We start from the raw sequence: 20,418 nt of genomic DNA on the forward strand, positions 1-20,418 counted from the left end.
GGACATAAAAGAAAAATGGGTCTTTTCTATTTGTAAGGGCAGAGTTATACAAACTCAATGATCATGTCAGTCAAACAGTCTGTGTTCTCACTGCTTATTTTGGTCTTTTTCAGTGCTTTCTAAACTGGAGCCATTAAAAAACTCACCTTTGTGATTTTTCCTGTATCCATGTATCAGCTATACTGCTATTTAATACATTTATTTTAAAGAGAAACCAATGTCATTTGTCCTTTTAGCTCAACATGAATATGGGTCTAGTGCCAATAGGAGCCCTGAGGTCCATTTGGCTGTCAGCTGAACAATCCCAAGACCACCATTCAACAAGAGCCACACAGGGTGGATATTAACAGCTTTTAAGGTTTCACATTGTTTCTTTTCAGAAGATTTATAACAAAAATACACGGAATTTAACATGAGTTCCGATACACTGGGCAGTTACGCAGACAAGTCTATAAAGTGGAATCCTTCTCGTGGGGGCAGAACATTCTATTCCACAAAGAAGACAGAATCACAACATGATTAGGCACGATCACCCCGTACTGCCTATGTGCTAATTTCAGAGATTGGCAGACTTGGAGAAAAAAACAAATTTAAACATAAAGAAAGGAAACTGAACAGAGTCAGCTGTCTCCCGCTCCTCTTTTCCTTCTCCCATTGTCTCCACACAACCAGATGGGACGGAGGGTGAGGCGGGGCTGTGAGGCAGACAGGGTCAGGGGATCTGCTGACTACATGCCGGGCAGACGCCGAGTTCCCCGAGGTGACCGAGAGACGTACTGTCAATCCACCACTCAGTGCTGTAGCCGAGAAACACACACAGAGGGGAGGAGACGAAAAAGGAGCTGTAAGAACTGCTGGTGGGAGGTCTGATGTCCAAAACATGTTTAAAATCCAACTTCTGGAGTGGGAAAACGGCCTAAATAGGATCCGTCGTCAGTACATTTAGCCAGAAATCTGTAACTGTAGGGTTAATACCTCTTTGTGATAATACGAGTTGGAATGATAATGGAGCAGAAACACTTCTGCCCAAATTCCACCAAGTACAGTCAACAGAAAAAGCCAAAACCATTTGGTTTTCACATGAAAATCCTTCACATCCACCTGTGTTCAAAAATAATAAATTATGATATTAACAGCTTTCTTTAAAAAAGTAATTACCACAAGAGTTAAAGTGTTAAGTGTGGAAAGACATGTTTCCTATGAATATAGTTCTTAGGAAGGGAGAGATGCGTAACACACATGAAAATCAAAGCTGTAGTATTTTGTGATTTTAGCTTAAAGCAAAAGCTACCCCCCAAAAAGTCTTTAAACGAGCGTTAAATGTTTCCCATTGCAAAAGATCTCAGCTCACATAGACCAGCACACAACAGACTAAATAAAGACATTTATTGTTTTTCCCCATTTCAGCTGTGCATCTGCCTCCATGATGAAGAACAGTGGAGATCACGCTGTACGACCAAGTTCCCTGCAGTGGAATATTCCTCCAAACAGGCTAGCCAGGTAGCCATTTCATCATCAGTGGTATAGTGCCTGGGAGCACACCTGGCCAGTGGTGACCACTTGTTCTGGGGAGATGCTCTCTCCCCGGGACAAGCCTAGGAGCCACAGTGCGCCGTCCCAGCAACGAGCCGTCTTATTTGCACACGGTGGCCACGACTTGCTTTTGGATAAAAATTGTCTGCTATCATCTCTACTTTCACTAACACGGCAGAGAAAAAAAGAAAAAAATAACCAACATGAGAAAGGCTGACAGTGAGAATAAGAAAACCTACAAAGGAAAGGCCATGCAGAAACTGCTTCGACGGTTCCATCACCACCCACCGCGCGGGCTTGAGGCTGGTGACTTCATGGATGCCCCTCTGCGAAGCTCTGCCGAAAGCCAGTTTCGAGTGCGTCATGCTGACCCCAGTGCGATGCTGCCTGCCACCCACGCGTCACCTCCGGCCCATGAGATCCAAGGGGGCCTCGGGGCTATAAGCACAGGACACGTGGCTGCTGAAGCCCGAGAGCCTTCTGTAAACTTCGCCTTGGACTTGGGCAAGAAATACGTCAGTGGTTTGGAGTCCTGGCAGCAGCACCCACACTGGGGCTTAACCTCAGCAACCGGTCTGGAGGATGTTTCCCCCCGAGCGCTTGGTCACCGACAGTGTCGTGAATACCTGCAGGGGAGGAGACAGCATGAGACTCGGACACCGGCGCAGAAGTTAACTGGGCGCAGCTCAGATAACACCACGGGACTAAGAATGACTTGGGTGACTACTTACAACAGAGATGTAATATGACCAAGGTAAGCATTTCAAAACCAAGGCGAAAGAGAAAAAAATGTAGCTTATATCTAATAAAGCACTTACTTGCATGAGGGTGGTTAAAATAATACCCTGGTTGTTTATCAGTTCTCTAAAAGAAATGTACCATGAAATATTCTGGACACATAGAAAGAAGTGAAGTGCACTATCACGAACACCCTTGTGCCCACCCAACTCAGGGAGCTTCATAACACATGGTTCGAGCCCCATGTGTATCCCCTTCCTGATAACTCCCCCCACCCCGAATGGTGCTTTTCTTTTGTAGGTTTTTAAAAACTTAATATGCAAATGGAAAGAGTATATACATCCTCTTCTGCTATCTGCTTTCTTGGCTCAATACTTTATTTCTATTATTCACGCATATGGACACAGATAGCTCTAATTCTTCCATTTCTCACTGAATAGTATTCAATTACTATAGTATATGATACCATATTAGAGTATAGTATATATACTATAGTAGCAGTCCCCAACCTTTTCGGCACCAGGGACCGGTTTCATGGAAGACAATTTTTCCATGGGTGGAGGGGGGAGGGCAGGAAGTGGGTGATGGTTCACGGAGTAATGCAAGCGATGGGGACTGGGAGATGAAGCGTCCCTTGCTCATCTGCCGCTCACCTCCTGCTGTGTGGCCCGGTTCCTAACAGGCCACGCCCAGGGGTTGGGGACCCCTGTACTATAGTATTCAATTACTCAAATAGTGAGTATATTACAAATTACATACCCAGGCTCCTTTTGCTGGCCACTCAAGCTATAACCAATATGCTATCTGCAACATGCTATGACATTCTGGTACATCTCCCTGCACCTGGAGCTAGAGGTACAATTGCTGGGTGCGAGGGTAGGTGCAACTCTGACTTGGCTAGATTTCCAAAGTGCCTGACCAACGGATGCTCTCATTTGCAATGACTGACAAGTTCTCCTGGTTTCACATCCTTGAAACATTGGTCCTTGTGAACTTAGAGCCTAAGAACTTTAGGTGGCTTTGATTTGCTACTACTCAGGATTGCCTATACAAAAATAACAAGGGCTCTCAAACCTTAAAGCCTGTTCACGCTGATTAAAATACACGGAAATTACAGATTCTAATTTGGCAGATCTAGGGTGGGGCCCAGGAATCTCACTTTTAGCAAGAGTCCCCCAAGTGATTCTAACACAGGTTGCCTGAAGACCACAGATTAGAACTTCTTGAACACCGGTATAGGCAACGCACTGAGAATTTAACACAAAATCCAAAGCCTAGAAGCCCACTGCATGGTCAACTAACCATTGGTTGCTTAACTTTGTGGTTTCCCCGAACAGGAAACCTGCAGCTCTCCCACAGTCTATCTGTAACAGTAACTCTCTAAATTGCCAAATCCAGAGGGCACCTTGCAGCTTTCATTTCTCAGCCTCTCTGTAGCATTTCTTGTTGTCGATCTCACTGACCTTCTAACAATTCTTTCTTCTTTTTGTTTCCGTGAAAGCACTCTTTCCTGTTTCCTTCTTTTGTGGCTATTCCTCAACCATGGCTTAGAGGTGTGCTGCTGAAACACCGATTTTTTCTTTTTAAAATAAATTTATTTATTTATTTATTTTTGGCTGCATCGGGTCTTGGTCGCTGCACGCGGGCTTTCTCTCGTTGTGGCGAGCAGGCGCTACTCTTTGTTGTGGTGCACGGGCTTCTCACTGTGGTGGCTTCTCTTGTTGCGGTGCATGGGCTCTAGGCACGCAGGCTCAGTAGCTGTGGCTCGCGGGCTCTAGAGCGCAGGCTCAGTAGTTGCAGCGCACGGGCTTAGTTGCTCCGCCGCATGTGGGATCTTCCCCCCCAGGACCAGGGCTCGAACCCGTGTCCCCTGCAGGTGGATTCTTAGCCACCGTGCCACCAGAGACGTCCCTGAAACACTGATTTCCCCCAGCCCTTAGGGTGGTCAGAGCCCCAGGGCGGGTGGGCTGCAGAACCAGGTGCCTGATCGGCTTATTCCAGTGTGCTGCCCAAACAATGCCACCGTCCACACGTGCACGACATGAACAAGGCCAGGCAGCATGGCCCTAGGGGTCCTTCCTCAGCTCTCTCCCCTTTAGATGATCTCGTCATGGTCTCATTCAGGCAACTACTCCCTTTTAGGCAGATGGCTCCCGGTGAATGGCAGCGCCACTACTTGATTAACCAGGCCACGCACCACGCATCTGGAATTGACCCTTAATTGACCCTTAATTCCTCTATTTCCATTACTGCGGATGTACCATCAATTAGTAAGTCTTAGACATTTTGCTTCTTTTCTGTCAAATCTGACCCCTCTTCATGTTAACACTGACTGAACTGTGAGATTTTTGTTAGTTTCCAAAACAAATGGTGCCTTCACCTCCCTGTGATGACACTGTGTGGACCACACATTATACATTCCCGCCCTACTGGACACGGACATGGTGGGCAGGGGCTTGCTCTGGCCAAGGATACATGTGGAAGTGGGAAGCATCACTCCTGAACAGAAGCCTTGGGCACCAAGGTGCTTTTCCTATACCTCCTGTCCCTCTGCCATTCAGCCAGCTGTGCCCCTAGGAGAGGCTGGCCCATCAGCCAGGTCCTGGAGTGATGATGGAATTGGAGCTGAGCTGCAGCTGTTCCATGATGACCTTAGAGCACCACAAGGAATAAACCTCTGTTTTTATAGGCAAAAAAAAACCCCAAACAAAATCACCACCCAAACTGATCATCTATACTGCCCAGGCATGAAAACATAAAAGGACTTTGTGTCAAATCAAGTAAACTTAGAAGCTTATTTGGCTACTGAACACAATTAAGATTTCAATCCAAATCTTTTCGGTCACACCAAGTAAGTTGAAAGGTAACTCTAGTAAGATTCTGCAGAGTCCATTTGTCCTACTCTAACCCAGACCGACCTCTGAGAACCACTGAGTAAGTGTCATACTGAGACAGGAGGCTATGGCTGATTTGGGAGAGACCCCAGAGGAAGCGAGACTCATCAAGTGCTTGTATCACTGTCAGCACACCTGGACAAGCTTTTTGGTCAGCTGCATTCTCTGATTCCTGAGAAACAACTGGTCTCCTGATTTTTAATACAAAGAGGAAAGAGCACAAGAAATCGAGGCCACTTTGACTTACATAGGTCAAAGCAACAGGAATCAACATCAAAAATACTTGTGAATAAAAGGGGAAAATACTTTTGTGTAAAGGAGAGACAATACTGAGAAAAACCCGTGGTCTATTTTAGCCTTAAAAGCAGCAACAAAGCCTTTTTTCTCCCTATATATCAGCAGCATCTCAAAAAAGTCAGACCCAAGTAATAATGGCTAGTAAAACATTTAAAGTATGAACCCAGAAGAAAAATGTGTGAACAACTTGCATCCAAAAAAACAGTAATTATAAGAAAAAAAGGTTCATCCTTGTTAATAAAGGTATGTGAAAATCCTTGAAATAGGTATCTTTCATACTTATTAAAGAAGTTACACTGAATTTTGCAACGTTTTCATTAGCACTCAAATTCAACGCTGATGACACTGTAAACTAGTACAATTCTTTTTTGAAAAGCAATACAACTCCTTTGTTTAAAAAATGTGTGACTGTGGATGAGGACAGAAAGATATGCGATATATTATGCGATAATGAAATATGTGATAATGAAATAATATAATATGCGATAATGATAATATGCGATATGAGTATGCGATAATGAAAATAGCTGTGTTCAGATGATGGTATCACGGGCAATTTAAAACACCATCAAACATGCTCTCTCTCCAATTTTTATAAAGGAAGAAAAATAATGAGGCAGGGAATACATTAAAGCAAATTCCAGGCTTGTGAATTTGCAAGCTTATGTTTTATTTCTCAGGAATTAATTTAGAAATAGAACTTGTAGGACATGTAGTTAAAAAACTACATCAAACCCATCAAAAATGGAAACAAATTAAGGGGGAAAAGAGCTCTTATCAATAGCCAGGACATGGAAGCAACCTAAATGTCCATAGACAGATGAATGGATAAAGATGTGGCACATATATACAATGGAATATTCCTCAGCCATAAAAAGGAACGAAATTGAGTTATTTGTAATGAGGTGAATGGAACTAGAGTCTGTCATACAGAGTGACCAAAGTCAGAAAGAGAAAAACAAATAACCGTATGCTAACGCACATATATGGAATCAAGTTACTGATGAACCTAGTGGCAGGGCAGGAATAAAGATGCAGATGTAGAGAATGGAGTTGAGGACACAGGGAGGGGGAAGGGGAAGCTGGGACGAAGTGAGAGAGTGGCATGGACATATATACACTACCAAATGTAAAACGGATAGATAGTGGGAAGCAGTTGCATAGCACAGGGAGATCAGCTCGGTGCTTTGTGACCACCTAGAGGGGCGGGATAGGGAGGGAGGTTCAAGAGGGAGGGGCTATGGGGACATATGTATGCATATAGCTGATTCACTTTGTTGCACAGCAGAAACTAACAACATTGTAAAGCAATTATACGCCAATAAAGATATTTAAAAAAAAAGAGCTCTTATCTATTTTTCTTATACTGGAAGACATGCTGATGTTAAGGAGATGGGGAAAGCCAAACTGCTGTTGTTGGTTAGTCTAAACGGAAAAACTGATGGGGTCGATTCTTACACAGATTTCATACGTGCAGAGCTGCTTTAGAATTTTCCTAGAAATACATGTAAAAAAAATGAGCAGAGGCAGCTTTTTGATCCCAGCACAAAGAACACTCACAAAAGGGCAAATGCGGTAGGCATGTACCTCACATTTCTTATCTGGCCAACACCTCCCAGCCTCACAAGACCCCCTTCACTGAAGACTGTGATTATGCTGACCATTAATAAAACAAAACTTCTGATGTTTGGCACTAAAAGTCATTCTAAGACATTTCACAGGGTCTTCTCTCTGATGCTCCTTCTTGAGCCATTTTTTTTCTCTACAAATAAACTTAAGTTGAAACTATTACTCAAAATGATGTGTAATCAGTTTCCTATTCAACTATTACTGCTCAGATATCCAGAATAAATTATTACCATACCGTCCTCACACTGAACAACGCTCATGCCATCACTGACACCCCAGGCCTTAAGAACCCCTCTCTCGTACTGAAACCAAGGGGCCTTCAGTCAAAACAACAGGAGTCCCTCCTTCTCCTCCAGCAATTCCAGAAGGAAACCCTTTGGAAACTATTTTGCTCCAAAAAGCAAAGCCTCCACTGAGGAATTCATCAACTTTTGTAAGCAATTACTTCTGAGAGCCAAAGGTTGTGCAATTGCCCAGGTTATTTTATCGAAATGGTACAGAAGAGTTCATTCAATGAATCGTTCTGCAAACCACCCACAGCTGGCACGGGAGCCGGGATAGTTCTAAACACTTGAAAGCAATGCCTAGGACCAATTTTCATATTATTACTGTTTCTAATCCATCCAATGGACTGACATTTGTGAAGTTTGATAAAAATGATTAGGAAACAAACTTTTAAAAGGCATGTAAAATTAAAACCCAAATTTTCTATTATATCAGATACTGTCAAACTACCCTTTAAGTTTCTAAACCTTTTTTCTTCATTTCCATCCTGATCTCATTACGGACTAGTAATAAACATTCTCTGCACTGCATTGTGAGTGGCACTCCTCTACAGCACATGGCTGTTTGCTAAAAAAACAAACAGAAAAAACGACCAGTGGGTCCAATAGCAAATCCAATTACATACTATGCCAGCCAGAGCTCAGCACTTAGCAAGAGTGTCCCTAAAAATCCCCTACTGATCAAATTTTACTTACCCTCAATCAAGAAGCTTTAAGAAAGATTTCCACAGTCACGATTTTGTCACAAGTGTTTGGTTTTTCAAAATCTAGTTTCTAAGCAAGTTGCTCAAAACCAGAGGTAAAAGAAATCACCAGAGGAGCTTTCTCGAAATATACCTCCTTCCTCCACCTCCCCTCTCCCCAGAATACTGTAATGATGACTTTTTAGTCAAGCCACATCTTCTGTAATGAAATACCCTGGGGAAAACCAGCTAACACATGTGGTTACTGAGTATCTGCCGAATGCCAGGGACTCCCCTAGACGCTTTCTGCACAGCACGGCCCATTGGCCCTGTGAGTTACAGCAGCTCCACGTCAAATGCTGTGGGAAGGTGTGTAGAGCATCGTCTGCACTGCGTGGTGCCTCGGAAGCCAGCCTGCCTGAGTCTGGATCTTGGTTCTGCCACTTCCAAGCTGCCAGGTCACTCAACGGCTCTGTCCTCAATTCCCTCGGGTGTCAAATGGAGACACTCCTGCCACCCACCCCGTGGGGCTCCTGTAAGGACTAATAAGTAAGTCAGCATGCGGGGTGCAGGGTCCTGACACAGTCAGTAAGCCCTCAGGAACCTCAGCGCTTCTGCAGTGTGACTCCCCGGGAAGCTGCTCTTTCTGCGACTGCTCCCTACTTCAAGCCGCAAATGTGAACCACTCTCAGTTCTTCCCACTTCTAAACAGCGGGCTAGTGCGATCAACTCCATCTCCTATTCCCTCTCGCCTGGACCATGTCTTGTGACACACACTGCCACGACCCCAGTTCAGGCCCCTGCCCCTGCCCGCCTCCAGACGTGCCTCGGCGGGACCTCTCCCCACAGCGCAGCCGGAGGGATTTCTCTCAGTAAGGTGTCTGATCACGTCCCCCCAACCCCCGGACCCCCACCCAGCTTTAAAGCTCTCTCAGCTGAACTGCAATGGCCCCGGGATAAAGTCAAAATGTCCCGCCTTGGTTTATGAGGCCATGACCTTCCTACCTACTTCTCCAGCCTAATTTTATCATTTTTCTTACCCCTCTCTGAGCTCGTCAAGCTACAGCAGTGCTCAGGGACCTGAAAGGCGGCGAGCTCTTCCACAGAGCTCTCGTACTTGGCATCGTCCCCTGACCCTAGGGCTCGCCACACTGGACTGTAACTGGCACTTCCCTCACCTGCCTCCCTGCTCTGACTCACATCCTAAATCCTTGCTGCTCCCCAGTGCCCAGCACAGTGCTAGGCACATGGCTGCACGATAGATGCGCTCAGAGGGTGCGAAAATAGCACCCGGGGTTTTAATCTCGTTCATCAGCCGCCAGCTTGGGAAAAAGAAAAAGAGAAAAGCCCTATCAGAGGAGGAGAACATTCACCTCTGAGCTTCAACGTCATATGAGAACCAACAGATGGAGAGGCACAGTGGCAATCAAGACTTAAAAAGGGTTCCCATGGTGCCAGGTGCACCGCGGGAGCAGGCCTTTGGCTGACCTCCCTGTGGGCCCGGGCTTCAGGAGGACACCTACCTCTTCACTGCACCTCTCTGCCCGGCTGGCAGTCACCCTGCCAAGATGCTGCCGCACTCTCACTGCTGCTGGGCCACAACACAGCACGTCACGACACGATACAACACAACCAAGTGAGGCGGCAGGAGGCAAGCACACGTCAGCCCTTCCAACCAGCCCACTGAGAACCGGGTTCAGATTAAACCATTAGACACTCGGGGCTTCCCTGGTGGCGCAGTGGTTGAGAGTCCGCCTGCCGATGCAGGGGACACGGCTTCGTGCCCTGGTCTGGGAAGATCCCACAAGCCGCGGAGTGGCTGGGCCTGTGAGCCATGGCCGCTGAGCCTGTGCTCTGCAGCAGGAGAGGCCACAACAGTGAGAGGCCCGCGTACCGCAAAAAAAAAAAAAAAAACTAGACACTTGCAGAACCAAGTTGGGAAGTTACATCTTTATCCCTGTCGGAGATGATTGTTCTTATTTTTAAGTATCTTAGACTTTTAAATATACTCACTGTCATGGGTTGAATTAAGTCTCCCAGAAAGATGTTCAAGTCCTAAGCCCTGGTACTGTGCACATGACCTTATTTGGAAACAGGGTCTTTGCAGATGTAACCAAGTTAAAATGAAATCATGCTGGATCAGCGTGGGCCCTAATCCAATGACTAATTATCCTTACAATAGGAGGGAAATTTGGTCCAGATACACAGGAGATAAGATCACATGAAAAGCGGAGGCAGAGACTGGAGTGATGCGTCTACAAGCCGAGAAATGTCAAGACTTGCAACCCCAGAAGCTGAAGCGGCAAAGAAGCCATCCTCTCTAGAGCCTTTGGAGGGAGCACAGCCCTGCTGACACCCTGATTTCAGACTCTAGCCTCCAAAACTCTGAGAGAATAGATTTCTGTTGTCTTCAAATGCCCAGTTTGTGGTGGTTTGTTATATCAGCCCCAGGAAACTAACACACTAAGTGTTCTTGAAAAAAAAAAAAAATTAAGTTTAATTGGCTCCTTCCCTAGACAGTCTCAGTCATCACACTGAATAAAAGACATACTGCCCGTTCTTTAAGAGCTTTTAAAATCTATTCTTTTTAATTTTTATTTATATATATATATATATATATATATATATATATATATATATATATATTTTTTTTTTTTTTGCAGTACACGGGCCTCTCACTGTTGTGGCCTCTCCCGTTGTGGAGCACAGGCTCCGGACGCGCAGGCTCAGCGGCCATGGCTCACAGGCCCAGCCACTCCGTGGCATGTGGGATCTTCCCAGACCGGGATACGAACCCGCATCCCCTGCATCAGCAGGCGGACTCTCAACCACTGCGCCACCAGGGAAGCCCTATTTATAATTTTTGAAATTTAGTTTTACTTCACAAGAAAAATAGTTTTCAAAAAAAGAAGGAAAAAAAACACACAGAACAAATCAACACATACACACAAAGTTTTCTATGAATAATGCCACTAAACGGGTGCTTATTAATACAGAGGAACACACTATCCCTACTCAGGGAAAAGGCAAAAAAAAAAGGAAATGAGAACATTTTTCCAGGCTGCAATCCTCAGTTCCATACCTAAGCCTCTTTATGAGATAACCTCTCCCCACCTCCAAGTTCTCCAGCGTAGACACTTTTTTGGTTTCCAGGCCCTACTTAGTGGTATCACAATATTCGACTCTTGGAATGAGCACTGACAGGCATGAAGAAACACTGACACCCAGAGGCCCACACTGGTCAATTTCCAGTTCTACTGCCATTTGCTTGCTCTTTTACAAGCCTCACTTTCATTCTCATTCTTTGATGTCAAAAGCTCACAAGGTAGACATCATTTAGCCTCTGGGTAGCTCAGGGATAACTAGGATTGATGCTCTTTCTGGGTACGAACGGCATTATTAGCTGACTGCCATGAAAATAATTTAGGACACATGATAAATAAAAGATTTGAGGCACATCTCTATAAAGCACTCTCATCATTTTTACCATTTAATAGCATGACGGTACTACTATCTGGTTATCAGGAATGAGAAACATATGAAAGAGAAAAAATCATTTCTAGAGACAAGGCTTTCTTTTGTGATATTCTCCATCACTAATAAGCTCTAAGGAGGTAAAAGTAGCTCGAGTACAGCAGAAAGAACACTAGCTGCAGAGTCCTAGATCTGCCCCCTGTAAGCCAGGTGACGCTGTCACTTTGAAACAGAGCCTTTAAAACATAGCGACCCACCTCTGCGCAGACGGGGTGGATTCCGATGGTGCCGTCCAGCTGGTCTTTGGTCAGCCCGCACTTGAGAGCTGCTGCGAAGCCCTGGGTAACTTCTCCAGCATTTGGACCCAGTACGTGGAAGCCCACAACACGTTCCTAAGGTACAAAAAAGTAATACAATTATGCGGCTTTTCCCCCCTTAACAGACTGGAATATTTCCTCAGTCTAATCTAAAACCCCCGTTCAGAAATGGCCAAGGCTTATATTAATGCTTGTTGCTAAAAGCTGTCTAGGCTGAAGATACTCCAACATGGGCCAGTACAGAGCGTGTGGTCACATCAAGCAAGAAGGAAAAGACAGGAATCGGCCATGGATGATGATGAAGAAAAACATGAAAAGCAAAAATGTGTGCAACCCCGTAAGCACCAAAATGTTCTAGAAAATGTTTTCAAAGGGCCGTTCCATTGTGCCCTCATCTCCTCTATCTGATTGTCTCAAAGCTCCAGATAAACAACCTGTGGTAGCTGAAACATTTAAGAGCAACCATTCAAATTAAAAAATCATTTACACTAAAGTTTTGGGGGTAGATAGCACAGACTTGAGATCCTTCCAATGTGAAAACACTTAAAAAAAAATTTTTATTGGAGTATAGTGGTTTACAACGTTATATTAGTTTCAAGTGTACAGCAAAGTGAATCAGCTATGCATATACATATATGCACTTTTCTAGATTCTTTTCCCATATAAGGCCATTACGGAGTACTGAGTAGAGTTCCCTGTGCTATCCAGTAGGCCCTTATTAGTTATCTGTTTTACATATAGTAGCCTGTATATGTCAATCCCAATCTCCCAGTTTATCCCCCTCCCCTTACCCCCTGAACCACAAGTTTGTTTTCTACATCTGTGACTCTATTTCTGTTCTGTAAATAAGTTCATTTGTACCCTTTTTTTAGCTTCCACATATAAGCAATATCATATGATATTTGTCAATCTCTATGAATGAAAGCAAGAAAAAAAAATATTTGGCAACTCTGAAATACCTGTGTGGGAATTATTTTGGATAAATTCTAAATCCCAAACTCAGGCTACCTCTGCCAAGAGCAGGGAAGCCTGTTGCGTTCTACTGCACAGACTTTCCGAGCCAGCTCGGGGGTAGTGCATCCAGTCCAGCACCCTCACAACAGACCAGGTAGCTCAGGTGGTGAGGTGCAGTGCCTTATCTAAGGTGCAATGCTCCCTGGAAACAATCAGGAAGGGCATTCTGTATGTGATACATTCCATGTTAGACTCTTGCGTTATTCATCCTGACAGTCAGGGGTTATGTATATGGATAAATAAAACACAAAATATGCTAGATTTACATGTAATAATATGGATAAATCTCAAACTGAGATTCAAAAAAAAAAAAGTGCAGGCTTCTATTTAGCTGAGGATACCACTCTTCTTTAAACCACATTGTATGACATTTATGGTAAACAATAGGCAGCAAACATAAAAACACGAACAGGTGAGGGAGTCCAACTTGAGGACAGTGCCGCCTCTGGAGGAGGGAAGGAGTGAGGGGTAGAGGATCGAGAAAGAATAGGAAAGGCGGCACCGGCTAGCGGTCAACAGCATGGATTCTACGTTGCCTGGGACTGAATTCCAGCTCTGCCGTTAACTACCAAGTACCCTGGCACAGCTACTTAACTTCCACGCTTCAGTTTCCTCGTCTATGAATGGGGATCACAACAGCACATACCTCATAGGGTTACGTAAGGATTCAATAAGTTCGTACATGTGGACCATTAAGTAGTCCCTGGCACAGTTCAAGTGTTCAATTACATAGAGGCTATTATAAACTGCCTCTGTGATGGTTTATCTCTGATAAGATAAAAGCTCTGAAGCAAATACACCAAAATGTTAATATTCATTGGAGTCTGGATGGTAGGCACATTCTCCCATCCCTTTCTGTAAATTTTAAATATTTCGTGTAAAAAAAGAGTAGCACACAAAAAGCATAAAAGCCTGGTAAGCAAGTGTTATCTAAAACCAAGCACATTTAGACGCTGTGAAGTGACCGACTCAAAATGAATAAAGCAAGCCCCAAGGATGGTCAAGTTCCAGAAGCAAGCTTTTGTATGAGATGGCTCATGACAAAAGAGCAATGACAAGTATTCGTCTCTTCTAATACTATCTTTTTAATGAAAATAATTGACAACAATCTCATCCGATTTATTGCCTCAGTCATTTTAATTAAGGTGAGTTTACTGGTAATGAAAATTATTTTTCATATTATATAAAAAATTCCATTTGAACAAATGACACGGCAGTTCAAAAAAAAAAAAAAGGACAAAACAACTGGATACAGTTAAAAAAATTAAAGACTTGCTCGGTGTGAAAGAAACTTCTGAGGTTTCATTGATTGCCTTGTGCAAATGAAGTATCTCTTGCTAGACATGAGGCTGCCAGTGAGAACGTCTGACATTTTCTCCTTTTCTCCTTTCTCTTCTACAGCAGCATGGTATCTAATGTATACTCATACAAATGACGTTATTAAAACTTATGTCTAAAAAGATAAAACTCTACATGAAATTGTTCTCTATGTTAACTCTGTATAGCTTGTTAGAGGTTATCCTAGTATGTCCATTTTTTAAATGCATCTATGATGACCTTTTTTGTAGAGGATCCAGGTTTATCCTAGAACCTTGGGCTCTGCAAAAAGCAATCTGCAACTGTGCTACTATGTACAGTGGTAGTTTCTAAACAGGATATATCAGTTAATTATACTCAAATCCCAAGATAAGAAAATGAGTTTATTAGCCTTTTAACATATGGATTCTTTAGCATTGTTTATAGTTTTACTGGGGACACTTTTTTTAGAAGATCTCAGCTAAGTTAAAAGTACCAATTCTCATAAAGATTCAATCCACATAGGTGAGGGATATCAGGAGGTACAAACTTCCAGTTACAAAATAAATCAGTCACCGGTATGAAATGTACAATGTGGGGAATATAGTCAATAATTATGTAATATCTTTGAATGGTGACAGATAGCATACAAACTTGGGTTATTACTGTTCTTTTTTGTTTTGTCATTATTTGTAGACAGTTGACAGCTTCATCGGTCCCCTCTAATAAACACAAGCAGTTCTCAAGTTGTCCCTCTGGTTCCTTCCTCCAGAAAGTTCTGACTGCCTGCCCACTACATCCACTGCAGAAGGGAGTCAAGCAGTGTCATCATGGGCCTCGCCCTGGGATAATGTCCCAACAGGAGACCAACAGGTTGAACGCTAAACGAATGCAATGTATGTACCACGTGAAAAATTAGTAGAAAGGAGTAAATAAGATTAGCACTTACACTGTCTTTGATATTGCAGACTATTTTTGCATAACATTTGTTGTTATCTCTTGATGGAATCGTCCATTCCAATGGCCAAAAGTAACTATGGTAAACCTAAGAAGAGGGAAGCACAATTTAGACCCATCATCTTAAAAAGTATGTCTGTCAAACATGAGTTGTGGTGTGAAGATGGTGGAGGCTCCTTAATGTTTAATAATTAGACTTTCATTAAACAATAAAATTCATGGAATACATAGGAACCTGGTCAGAAGGTAAATAACTTTAAACTCATAGTTGACAAGACCTTTTGCTATAAGCTCATCCCTTAATTACATTTAATTACATTTCAACCACCAACGAATAAACCTTATGTAACAACAACAAGAACAAACAAATGAGAGAAAGAAGCCATGTAATTACTTGCTGTTTTGCATTAGAAAAAAACAAAACAAAAAAACACCACCTAGCTACCTCACAGGAATGACAACTTTGGGCAAGAAACAAGTAAGGTGCCAGGAACAATTATAGCAATTATCTAGTTCTCTGACTTAATATTTCCAAAAACATTTTCTCCTCTGAAATTATTCACCAAAAGTACTGAAGGAGAGAAGGAAGGAGGGAGGGAAGATGGTAGATAGAAGGACAGACATCGTTACTGACATTTCATAAACTTAAGTCTTGGATGACTAAAGGGACTTTTTTCTCCTCCAACTGCTAGCCTCAATTCAAAACATGTATGTTTGGTAGGACCTTTTAAAAACATACTGATTATGTAAACATTATATAACATTCTTTTATCTTGTAATATGATGTGATTTTTTTAAATGTGTTACAATATTGAATGTGTAGTATCATAGCACTGCAACCATTACACCGAGAAAAAATTGATTAAAGCAATTACCCCCAAAGGCTAACAACTGCTGCGTTGTAAACATAAGCCTATGAGTAACTGTTTCTTATTTCCCTTGCATTTTTCAAGATTTCAACTCAAATGCATTGTTTTTATAATAAAAAATGCAAATTCTAATAAAACGAATGCCAAAGATTATCTGTGAAGAAATACAGAATATATATAGTAAGAACCTTACAATTTAAATACCTTCTGATAGCAATCTCTCCTCAGCAAAAAATCAGAGAAAGAGACAATGAGTAGCAAAGATGTTCAAAATTCTATTTTTAACAGTGAAAAACTGTAAATAATCTAATAAAAGAAAGGCTTACCAAATTACCGTACAGCACCCCTAAAAGGAAATATTGCACAAGTCTTTTTTGTTTTTTGTACGTGGGCCTCTTACTGTTGTGGCCTCTCCCGTCACGGAGCACAGGCTCTGGGCGTGCAGGTTCAGCAGCCATGGCTCACGGGCCCAGCCGCTCCGCGGCATGTGGGATCTTCCAGGACCGGGGCACGAACCCGTGTCCCCTGCATTGGCAGGCGGACTCTCAACCACTGCGCCACCAGGGAAGCCCCATAAGTCATTTTTAAAAGCGGTGTTTTTAGAGGGAAATTGCTTGTGACCTAACATTAACTGTAAAGTATGACAGAAAACTGCACATAACTTAATCACGCTTAAACTAAAATATATATACCTACACAAAATTATATACACACACATAATATATAACATATAAATACTCAGAGATTAGAATATGCAAAAATATTAATAGTAGTTATCTTTTCATGAATTAAAATTTGTTTTTATATTTTCCTAATTTTTCAAATTTCCTATGAGGATATATTATTTTTTACAATCAGAAAAGAAGTGTTTTTTTGTTTGTTTTTTTATATATAGATTTTTTTTTTTTTTTTCTTTTTGCGGTATACGGGCCTCTCACTGTTGTGGCCTCTCCCGTTGTGGAGCACAGGCTCCGGATGCGCAGGCCCAGCGGCCATGGCTCACGGGCCCAGCCGCTCCGCGGCATATGGGATCCTCCCAGACCGGGGCACGAACCCGTATCCCCTGCATCGGCAGGCGGACTCTCAACCACTGCGCCACCAGGGAGGCCCTATATAGATTTTTAAATTTCACTTGATAACAATACTTTCATTCACTGTACAATCACTAACAGATACAATATCTAGAAATATTACAGACAGGCAAACAAGTGAAAATTTGATATTTTAGGCTGAAAATCAGGAAGAGGTTTGGCTGTCACATGTAGAAAGCTCCTATTTAATACAGTCAACTCATGTTTAGCATTCCTAATGGAAAAGATGAACATAACAACAAATTATATCATTTTATTATTTTTTAATCCAAAAACTTTCCTAATTTTAGAATGCAACCTGTGATTTTATTTTTTAAAAAATGATAAGAAGAAGAAGGATTGCCTTCCAAAGCATGTTGGCTTTAGGCTAATATTTTATTTATTTATTTTTTTGAGTTTTATTTTTTTTTATTCAGCAGGTTCTTATTAGTTATCCATTTAATACATATTAGTGTAATATGTCAATCCCAATCTACCAATCCATCAAGAAAAGAAGTGTTAATAATGTGTTACTGATAGACTGATATTACATGCTACTACTAAAGCATATAATAAAGAAAAGATTAAGAAATTTAAAATAGACTTTTATATTACAAATTTTACTCTGATTCACAAATCTGGTCTTTTAGAAGGTTTTACTGGAAACTTTTTTCCCAAGTGATTTAAAACAGCAGACCCTTTGTGCAGCATTATTTGTATATATAAAAGTAGTTATTTCATGTGCATTTTCCTTGACTATATACAGGATAAAAGGTGACTGGCAAAGTTAGTATAAATTAGAGGGTAATGATAGGAAAAAAAAGTTAATAAGACAGTAGAAATGTAGGTACTTTTTAGTTTCCTTCCTTGTATTTTTAACCATATAAATAATTTTAAAAACCCAGCAAAAGTGGTTTTAAAAAGTAGAACTAAGTATTACTGGGTCAACTGATAAAACTGATAAATGGAAGGCAGGTCAGATAAAAGTACTGTATCAACATTACATTGTCTAAAAAATAGTAACCACTGTGTGGTTATACAGGAAAATGTCCTTGTTCATAGGAAATACACATTCAAGTATTTAGGGGTAAAGGGGCATTCAACTTACTCTCAAATGGTTCAGGAAAAAGAAATACACACAGATGCACAAAGAAAGAGGAAGAGAACATGCAAAGTATAAAACAAATGGGCAAAATGTTAATAATACATGAATCTGGATAATGGGTATACAGAAATTCTTTTGGCTATTTTTCAATTTCTCTGTATGCTGAAAATTATTTTAAATTTTGGGGGGAAAAGTAATAGTAAAGAGTAGAACTTACCTCAATATTTTCTTCCCCAAATTTCTCCACAGCTTTCTCTTCAGAAAGACCACAAGCACCATATTCCAAAGGAGTGAAAACGGTCGTTGGAACATTTTCATAGTCACACTGTTTCAAAATGGAGGAAAAGAGTTATGACAGAAGGAATTTTAACTCAAAAGAGCATATACTTCAAAAAGGTTCAAATTTAGGAGCGGAAAGCAGACTAATAAAAACCTACTATGCTGAGAACCATTAACTGATGTGATAAAATTTCAGCAGAGGTTTAAAGTCTGTTAATACTAGTCATGAATAAATGATTTGCGTGGCTTCTCCACCCATCTACCAACAGATATTACAAGGACATACTTTCTCTCCCTTAAATAAAGCAGCCAAAAACAACACCAGTGCACCCAATGCTTAAAGTCTCCTATTATTAGTGGCAGAAGTTAACAGACTTTATTGGAAAATCAATCAGGCAATACAAACCAAGAGCCATAAGAACATTTAATAATTTTTGGCCCAATAACACCACTTTTAGAAATCTATAATAATAATTTAATATATAGCAAAAGCCACATGCATTAACTGAGCAATGCCGCAGTTCTCATCAACAGTGGCAATATTGGAGTGGCTTTAAAATGCAAATAAGGAAGTGATTCTGTAGTACATATTTCCAATGCAATCTTATGCAGCCATTAAAATGGTAATGAAGACCACAGCAACAAAAAAGTTCATGATTATGACAGTATTTCCAAAGCACATTTTAATAGGCGTAGATGACGGAAGGGTTCTGAAGTCAAACAAGTTTGTAAAATGCTATATTAAGCAAATTAAACAGGTTTCTCAACTATCAGATTCCTCAGAGCCTTTGATATGCTGATGTGAATTGTGAAAAATGTAATTATGTAAGTGCCAAATATATTTGCCAATGCTATTTGGAAAAAACCTACCCAGTCACATTTGGAACTAGAGGTAAAGCCTAAATTTAAGGTAAGCACTTAAAATATGAAAAATACAATTCTCCCTCTCTAACACCGTAGGGTGAGATTTTTAAAATGTGCCTCCCTCTAGAAATAGTATAGTCTTTTTTCTCTGAAAAGAGCACAAATCCTTGGAATTCCGATTCAAAAGTAAAGGCAGACATCCACTTACAGCCATAATGGACCACGTTTACTTCCTGTTTTAAACAACTAAAAACGGGACAAATATGAAATACTTTTTAAGACACTGATGGTAGGGTGTGCAGCACTGTGGTCCCTGTGAGAAGGGAAACAAATGAGGTGAGACCAGCGATTGCTCTAGTCTCCTGCCCAGAGCAGTTTCCAGGGCTTGGTGCAAAGAGAGGGAACAGAGTGCAGGGTCTTTCTGAGTTAATGAGACAGAGATCCCAGTTCAGGGAAGCCAATGTGGCCCGAAGCTGCAGGGCAGAACACCAAAGTGGGTAGAGCTGCACAAAGAGAACTTAAGATCTGCAGAGAGGGCCTCCTGAGATTTGGGCTGAGGGCTGATCTGTAAATGGATGCCAGAGGAAAGCACTCAAGGGTGAGGAAAGAACCACTGGAAATCAGTGAGCCCCCAAATGACCAGAGCTCTTACAGGACGGGAATCAGTTTCTGTTCCCACAGGCCAGAGTAGACAAAGAGTTCGTAGTAAGAGGAACGGGGCAGAGTCCTTGGAAGGGCAACAATTGAGTAGTGGAACTAAATTGGGCCTAAATGAAAGACTGCTGTTGACAAACCCTAAAAAAGGTGAAAAGCAAGCTACGCAAGGATAAAATTAATCCCCTGTAACATAACGGGCCACCAAAACAAAGTCCAACACTATATAAAGGAATTCAACAAAACCCAGCCGCCAACAGCGTAAAATGCACGAAGTCCGCATCCATCCAAAGTAACACAACATGCAAATGAGCAAGAACACACAAACTAATACCAAGAGGAAAATCAATCAACAGAAACAGACACTGCAAAAGAGATAAGGGGATTAGCAGAGCACATTAAAAGAGCTATTATAGGGACTTCCCTGGTGGCACGGTGGTTGGGAGTTTGCCTGACAATTC

At 41.8% G+C, this 20,418-nt stretch overlaps 1 protein-coding gene across 4 annotated transcripts in view; it reads right to left on the bottom strand.

Moving 5' to 3' along the window:
- Positions 1-1,372: 1,372 nt before the first annotated feature.
- TXNRD1 (thioredoxin reductase 1) overlaps positions 1,373-20,418 on the bottom strand; it is a 63,958-nt gene continuing 44,912 nt past the window's right edge. For all 4 annotated transcript variants that reach the window (XM_060113574.1, XM_060113575.1, XM_060113577.1 and 1 more), the window contains 4 exons: positions 18,378-18,485; positions 15,109-15,204; positions 11,790-11,924; positions 1,373-2,159 (listed from right to left, as the gene is read on the bottom strand). In XM_060113574.1, the coding sequence (XP_059969557.1) occupies positions 2,097-2,159; positions 11,790-11,924; positions 15,109-15,204; positions 18,378-18,485 (402 nt within the window). In that variant the 3' untranslated portion in view covers positions 1,373-2,096. The remainder of the gene's footprint in view (positions 2,160-11,789; positions 11,925-15,108; positions 15,205-18,377; positions 18,486-20,418) is intronic.

Source organism: Mesoplodon densirostris, chromosome 11 (assembly GCF_025265405.1).
Source record: "Mesoplodon densirostris isolate mMesDen1 chromosome 11, mMesDen1 primary haplotype, whole genome shotgun sequence".
Taxonomy (NCBI): Eukaryota; Metazoa; Chordata; class Mammalia; order Artiodactyla; family Ziphiidae; genus Mesoplodon; species Mesoplodon densirostris.